This window comes from Terrapene carolina, unplaced genomic scaffold (genome assembly GCF_002925995.2).
Source record: "Terrapene carolina triunguis isolate 2854851 unplaced genomic scaffold, T_m_triunguis-2.0 Scaffold440, whole genome shotgun sequence".
NCBI lineage: Eukaryota > Metazoa > Chordata > Testudines > Emydidae > Terrapene > Terrapene triunguis.
This window is the reverse complement of record NW_020664791.1, coordinates 34,672-42,800: the sequence shown is the minus strand read 5'-3', so window position 1 is coordinate 42,800 and position 8,129 is coordinate 34,672. Positions and strand designations below refer to the sequence as shown.

Genomic DNA, 8,129 nt, shown 5'->3' with positions numbered 1-8,129 from the left:
GTAGACAAGCCCTAAACTGACTTGGATTATAAGTTCTGAGGGGCAGTGTCATGGGTTTAGTCCCTCCACAGCGCATTCCCCTTAGGGTGTGACTGGATCTGTGCTCGACCCCTGGTTGTGTGGTCTCAGTGGTCTGCCATAGGGTGCGGAAACTTGCTCTCTGGCTGGGGTCCACTGGAGATTAGCCCGTCCAGGGCTCAGGAGAAAAGAAACACAGGAAAGGAAAACCAAACAGACAGTCCCACATGTGCCACAGGCCTCAGTGCCTGCACTTCCCTGGCAAGCCACAGTCTGGTTTCATGTCCTCAGGCTGTCCGGCCTGACCGGCTTGGACCACACACAGTCGTAAGTCCTGAAAGTGGGAAAGGAAGAATCTCCGTCATTGGAGGGTTTTATGAACTGGTTGGACTGACCAGGGGTGATGTAGGGATACTTGGTCCTGCCCCAGCACAGGGGGCCGGGCTATGACCTCTTGAGATCCCTTCCAGCCCAACATTTCTGTCCTCCCTCACTGCAGCTGGCAGCAGGCCTCCCTCCGGGCAGCCTTAGGAGAAAAAGTGTCTTTGTTAAAGATCCACCCTCTTACCCTTTAATGATGGGCCCAGAGAGCCCATAAGCCACATCCCTAAGACCTCCAGCAGGTCATCCAGCAAAACCAGCGAAGACCAGGCTTGACATTCCCGATATTGCTAAGATGAAACAAAACAGCAGATTTAAAAGAAATAAGCCTGTTGGGGCTTCTCTAGTCATTGTGAAGAAGCAAAGAGGTGGGGGGAGGGGATACACAACTTGATTTCCTTCGCCTTTGCAGGTCACAACTGTGTCTGTGCCAGAGAGCGCAGAGGAGTGTGAAAACCACACGCCGACACTCTGACTGTGTGGATGATGCTGTGCGGGTGTGAACAGGAGTGGAGCAAATGAGCTGAGTGCAACAGGATGTGAACTGGGCGGGTGTGTGTGTGAGTGTTGGCCCCCTCTGTCCCCCGAGAGGGAAGAAGGTATGTTTGCCTCTGTGGTGTTTGGCGTGGCTGGACTCAAAGTGGGTCAAAGTCGCCCTGGAGAGGCTGGGAGGTTTCTTCTGGCTCCAGAACTTCCCCCGGGTGTGTAAAGGGGCCACAGAATCACAGGCAGAGTCAGTGCTCCTAGGCCGGAACTTTCCAGCCTGGAAACGTCTTGTCCCACAGTCTTGGAGACTGTGACCCTCAGCGTCCTAGTGAAGGCCAGAGAGCTGAGGAGATGCTATTATAAGGTTTGATCCTCAGATCCAGCTTAGTCTGACTCAGGACAAGACAAAGGTGGCTTTAAATGGCCTTTATATGCCCCAATCAAGGTCAGCTCACACCAGCTGGCAACAGCCCCTTATGACAACTCCAGATCCCACAGTGCTCCACTCATACTATCCATCCAGGTACTTACCTGTCCCCCATCTGAGTGCCTCACAATTGCCAGTGTATTGTCACCCCCTCCCCCTCCCCAGAAGGCAGCTCAATGCCGTTATCCCTGTTATACAGATGGACTGAGGCACAGGAAGGCCAAGTGACTTGCCCAAGGTCACACAGAGAGCGTGTGGGAGAGCAGGAAACAGAGCCCAGGGTTCCCCAAGTCCCAGGCTAGCCCCGTAACCCCAGGGCGAGCTCACCTTGTCACAGCTGGCCACTGAGGGCTGGAACTGGGCCGGCTGCCCAGTGCAGGCGGGGGCCTGCCCAGGAAATCCCAAGGGGGTCATGGGAGCCTTGTGCGGGGTGAGTCTCCCACAGCACTGGGGGAGCTGCCTGGAGGCAGACACCTAAGAGCAGAGCCAGGCCAGCTGTGGGTGGCTAGTTTGGTTCAGGCTGCCTCCGAGGCTGGGACACGTTTCCCATCTGTGGGGCAGCTGGTAGGTCAAGCTGCTTCGCTGTTGTTCTCTCTGAAGCGGATGGAGCCCAGCCTGCCCCGTGCCTGATTCCAGCTCTCAGCCTTGGCTTTCACTCCCCTCAAAGGGCTCATTGTCCAGACTGAGCTGTAACTGTCCCTTTCACATCTGTCTGCACCAGACACTTGGAAAGCAGAGGGACCCCACTGTCCGGGTGTCAAGGGAAAGGCACCGAGAGCCGCGTGCCCTGCACATCCCAAGGGTGTTGCAGCCTAGAGGTCACATACCTCTCCTGGTCAGCATGCATGAGGCTGGAGGCCCTGCAACTGGTGCACCCCCATCCCCTCTGGGATCTTGCAGAGCGATGCATGGGTCTGCTCAGGGTGACGCTGGTGACCCCAGCCACCCGGCTCTGCAGAGAGATCGCATCACCTCATAGTCCGTGATAGCAAAGGCGCTGGGCTATCGCAGGCGTCAGCATGGGCACCAGACCATTGCTAGCAGGAGGCTCCAGCCAACGTCAGACCCAGGTGTGAACCCGCATTTCGTGCTCTATCACGCCATGAAAGGATCCCAGGGAGCCAGAGGGCTCAGCGTATTGCAGACGCACCTCACCACATCCTGCTCAGCTGTGAGACAGTTCCGACAAGTCCTGGTGCCCGAGACGAGTCCTCGAGCTGGAACCCGACAGAGTATGAAACCTGAAACCAGCCTGGAGCTTCCCAGCATTAACCGACCTCAAACCCCTGGTTCAGGATAGACCCCGGGGCTGCCAAGCATCTCACAGAGCATGTCCCTCGACCTCTGAGCCTCGCATAACCCAAGCCCTTTCCCATCTCTGAGGCCAAGCTAGCTAGTCCAGACCCACTGGCTGGGACAGGAACGGGCCTAAAAAACCAACCAACAAACCAAGCCCACCACTGGCCAAGTGAAGCAAAAATGGCTGGCCAATGACAGTAGTCCCTTGCCCCCTGACAAGGTGCCCACCTGGGTGACTGGCCTGCTCGCCCAACCCTAGACCCAGCCCTGGGGGCGTGTCATAAGGAAGGATAGAAAACTTATGGGAACAAATCTCTCAGCCCTGCTGTAGTGCAGAGGACTAGGGTAGTATCCCTTTAAATAGTGTGTGAGCCCTGTAGTGGGGCACACTGTGCTTTATGTTTTAGAAGCTGCCCCAGCCTAGGCAGAGCAGCCAAGTACATGTAGCTCGGCCTGATGTGTTTGATGGCTATTTGGGACCCAATGATGCCAGTGTGGTTTCTTCGTATTATTTGTGTGTAAAGAGCAAAAGACACAACCCGTCCCTCCAGGAGACACCTCTTCCCCTCCATGCCAACTAAACATTCCTGTGAGCACAACCAATAATACCACAATGCACCCTATTTTAAGGGACTAACACTCAACCCCTCCCCCCATTAAATCCTGATAGAATCATAGAATCATAGAATATCAGGGTTGGAAGGGACCTCAGGAGGTATCTAGTCCAACCCCCTGCTCAAAGCAGGACCAACCCCAACTAAATCATCCCAGCCAGGGCTTTGTCAAGCCGGGCCTGAAAAACCTCTAAGGAAGGAGATTCCACCACCTCCCTAGGTAACCCAGTTCAGTGCTTCACCACCCTCCTAGTGAAATAGTGTTTCGTAATATCCTAATTATAGGCCTGTCAGCCTGACATTGATCCTGAGCAAGATAATGGAGTGACTGACATAGGACTCTGTTAATAAAGAACTAAAGGAGGGTGATGTAAGTAATGCAAATCAACATGGATTTATGGAAAATAGATGCTGTCCAACTAATTTGATATCTTTTTTTGATGCGTTTAGAAGCTTGGTAGATAAAGGTAAGAGTGTTGACATAATATACTTAGACTTCTGTAAGGCATTTGACTTGGTACTGCATGATATTTTGATTAAAAAATTAGAATATAAAATTAACATGGCCTTCATTAAATGGAATAAAAACTGGCTAACTGATAGGGCTCAAAATGAAACGGTCAAACAGGCCTGTTTCCAGTGGGGCCCCGGAGGGATCAGTTCTTGGCCCTGTGCTATTTAACATTTTTATCAGTGACCTGGAGGACAACATAAAATCATCACTGAAAGTTTGCAGATGACACAAAAATTGGGGGAGTGGTAAATAATGAAGAAGCCAGGCCACTGATTCAGAGTGATCTGGATCGCTTGCTAAGTTGGGCGCAAGCAAACAATGTGTGTTTTAATATGGCAAATGTAAATGTGGACATCTAGGAACAAAGAATGCTTGGCATCCTTACAGGGTGTCCAGTTCTGGTGCCCACAGTTCAAGAAGGAGGCTGATAAATTGGAGAGGGTTCAGAGAACAGCCAAGAGAATGATTAAAGGATTAGAAAACCTGCCTTCTAGTGAGAGACTCAAGGAGTTCAATCTCTTCACTTTAACAAAAAGAGAAGGTTAAGGGGTGACCTGATCACAGTCTGTAAGTAGCTACTTGGGGAACCAATATTTAATAATGGGCTCTTCTATCCAGCAGAGAGAGGTCTAACACCGTCCAATGGCTGGAAGTTGAAGCTAGACATATTCCAACTGGAAATAAGGTGCAAATTTTTAATGGTTAGAACAATTGACCAAGGATCATGGTGGATTCTCCATCACTGACCATTTCTAAATCGAGATGGGATTATTTTCTATAAGCTCTGCTCCAGGAATTATTTAGGGGCAGGTCTCTGGGCTGTGCTATACAGTAGGTCAGACTAGATGATCACAATGGTCCCTTCTGGCCTTGGAGTCCATGAGTTTGGAAGGGATCTAACCCCTCCTGCTTCAAGGCACAAACCAATCTATAGCTGGGGGCAGATTATCCCTTCCTTTACTTGGACTGATCTGATTGATATATTAGGAACACAGGAATTGCTCTCTGAGATCAGACCATAGTTCAGTGTTCCTAATGTATCATCCGCAGTAGCTGCAGCCCCACGAAGCCTGGCATAGGTGTCACCAATTTCTTCTTGGGTGGAATGAACACCCGCTGGAATGGATACCAAAGGGCAGGGGGGTAATCTGTTTCTCCCTCCTAGGGTATTAAATGTGGTACCATTGAACCTTTCTCACCTGTGTGACAGCTGCCATCTCCAACACAGCGAGGGCTGACCTGGGGACAGCCAGAGCTAAAAGCACATTCTGCAACAGCTTGAGCTAACAAACCCACACACAGTAATGATGTGTGTGTGTGTGTGTGTGTGTGTGTGTGTGTGTGTGTCACAACTCCTATCCTCCACAGATTGCCAGACAGGGACCTGTAACACACACTCCCTGGTGGATTAACATCTGATTTTACCTGCCAACACCCTGATCTTCCATCCGGGACTAAATCCTGCTTGCAGAGGACTAAAGGCACCGAATCAAAGCAAAGCCGTTGGGTGTCATATGAAGAATAAAACCCCATCCATGGCTGTGTTCAGGCAGCTTGGCAAAGTGGCCTTATATCCTGAGAAGCCAGCTCTGGCAGGATCGTCCTAGGGCAGAGGGATCTGCAGATGGTCCACCACCAGGGTAATAGCTTCGACGGCACCTCTTCCCGCACCCGCTCTTAATCTCTTATTCATATGAAAGCCTGGCTCATGAGAGACGCAGTATATCCCAGATGCCTCCTATTTTTCCAGCCTTGCACAACTTGCATGCCAAGGGAAAAGTCTCTCTCTTTGTTCCAATGGATGAATCCCCTCCCCCACCCAGCTCCATGTGACTTACAGGCACCGTTTTGTTTTCCTTGCGGCCTGATGGCATGAAAGAACCGTGCTGAGTAAGAGCTTGGAATGCTATTAATTCCTGAGCTTTGGCTGCGAGTTCCCTTTTTCTCCCATCTGCACAGCTCACCCTGTGACATCCGCTCTGGAAATTCCACTCCGCTTCCCTTTGTCTCTCTGCCTCTGGAATTCCCTATAAAAGGAGAGATGCCTCTAGCTGCTCAGTGTCACAGCTGGTGCGTGCAGTAGTCCCTGGTCCGGCTCCGCTCATCCTCTCTGCACAGCAACATGAAGGTCTCCGTGGCTGCCCTCGCCGTTCTCACCAGCGCTGCCTTCTGGTCCCTGGCCTCCTCTGGCCCACGTGAGTCCAGCGTCTCTCCCTGAAACTGTCCATTTCTGAAGGAAACCGATGTATTGCTCTTTGGATGGTGGGGGGAGGAACCCTTCCCCTGATAACGTGTGTTATTTTCCCTTGCATGGAACTCAAGGCACACTCACGCTGTCTGTTTCCATCTTTCAGGGGGACCGGACATGCCCATCTGCTGCTTCTCCCACACGGCCCGCCAGATCCCGCGCAGCATGGTGGTGGATTACTATGACACCAGCAGCATGTGCTCCTTACCCGCTATAGTGTAAGTGCAAACTCCCGACGCCGGAGACAGGCAGTGCGCAGATGTGCAGAGACAGCTTCCATTTCAATACATGTTGCAAGCGTTACAGTGTAGTCATGCACTGCAATGGAATAGTTTGCTCTATGTCAGCGGTTCTCAAACTGTGGGTCGGGACCCCAAAGTGGGGTGTGATCCTGTTTTAACGGGGTGGCCAGGGTTGGCTTAAACTTGCTGGGGCCCGGGGCCAAAGCCTGAGCCTCACCACCTGGGACCGTAGTCCAAGAGCTTCAGCCCTGGGTGGCAGGGCTCAGGATACAGGCCCCCTGCCTCAGGCTGAAGCCCCATCCAGGGCCGTGGGGCTCGGGCTTTGGCGGGACTAGGGCGGGCTCAGGCTTCGTTGTCAGAAGGGGGGTCACAGTGCTACCCCCTGCTCTACGTCTACACGGCAGTTAAACACCCGAGGCAGCTGACTCGGGTTTGCGGGGCTCAGCTGTGGGGCTGTAAAATTGGGGTGTAGACATTCGGGCTCGGGGTACAGCCCCAGCTCTGGGATTCTGCGAGGCGAGAGGATTGTCTACACGGCAATGTTTAGCCCCACAACTCGAGCCCGGGTCAGCTGACTCTTTTATTCCAGTGTAGACGTACCCTTGGTGTCTGGCTGCTGCTTCTCGTTCCTAGCATGAGGCAAATCCAGGTGTCAAAGGCCTGAGGTCGGTGACTAGAGAGCCCAGTGCACCAGCACAGACTCTGAGAGCCAAGTATTCACAGCCGGGAGAAGAGGCCACCTAGAAGGGATTCCCCCATAGCTCCTCTAGGGTCCTGGGGTGAGACCTGCTCACCCCTGGGGATAATGGAGTGTGGGGGCGGGGCAGGAGGTGAGGGCAAACCACAGGAAGGCTTTAATATGTAGAACAGGCAGCCAAATGGGAGGAGGGGCAGGCCAGGTGGCCCAGACCAGCATCAGGTTCTGGTGGCGGATCCTTCGGGGACAGGACAGAACTGACTGGCTGTGCTGGGATCTGGAAGTGGGGCGACCTAGGACAGTGAGGGAGAGACACAACGTTTCTCTCACTCTAACCTGTCTCCTTCCTGTCCCACAGGTTTATTACGAAGAAAGGCCGGTCCGTCTGTGCCAACCCCAGCAACTCCTGGGTCCAAGCCTATGTGACCACCTGGATCTGAACTGAGCAGAATGGGGGACAGAGAATTATTCCTATTTATTACGTGTATTACGGTAGCACTTCGCAGCCCCATTGTGCAAGGTGCTGTCACATGGGACAAAGAGGTGATTCCTGAGCCCAAGCGCTGGCCATCTAAGGACAGAGTTCAAAGGGCACCGGAAGGACCTCGCCTCACTTCTGCTGACACAAGCCAGGATGCTGCTACCAACCCACTTTTCAAAGAACTGACAAACGCTGGACTTTGAACGTATCATGTGACGCTATTTAAGACGTGCAGTTGGGACCCCATTTTTTGTATTGCTAATTATATTATTTATGGCATGCGTGCAGGAGGGTCACATGACTCCCCGTGCATCGCAGTGACCGACACAAAGACACCCCAGGTTGTTGAATGTGTTCGGTTCTTTGTGCTGTAATATTAGGCGATGACCAGGGACTGGGTAGAGTGATGATTTTGGAAAATAAAATGTTTTGTAGAAAAACACCCTGGTTTATGCCTTAATGTAATTACTGACTGGAAGGATCTCCAGGCCCAGACACATAATCTGACCACCGTGCCTGCCTGTCTCACTAGGAGAGGATCTGGAACAAACCCTACCAGCTCAGCACCACTAGAGTCTGGGGAAAATTTGGCCCCATTTGCAGTTCACAGCTCAGATCCATCCCTCACACACATCTGCATCCAGCCCTGCATGCCCTGTACACCCAGCCACCCATTATGTACATGCAAGAAACAAAAATAGGGATGGGTGTATAGTTCCCAC

General features: G+C 52.3%; 1 protein-coding gene across 1 annotated transcript; it reads left to right on the top strand.

The window, feature by feature from the left end:
• The first annotated feature begins 5,661 nt into the window (after positions 1-5,661).
• On the top strand, positions 5,662-7,805 carry LOC112113701 (C-C motif chemokine 4-like). Its single transcript, XM_024210083.3, has 3 exons — positions 5,662-5,934; positions 6,094-6,205; positions 7,285-7,805. Exons 1-3 carry the CDS (start codon positions 5,862-5,864, stop codon positions 7,364-7,366), a joined length of 267 nt encoding a protein of 88 aa, XP_024065851.2. The 5' UTR covers positions 5,662-5,861; the 3' UTR covers positions 7,367-7,805.
• Positions 7,806-8,129: the final 324 nt, after the last annotated feature.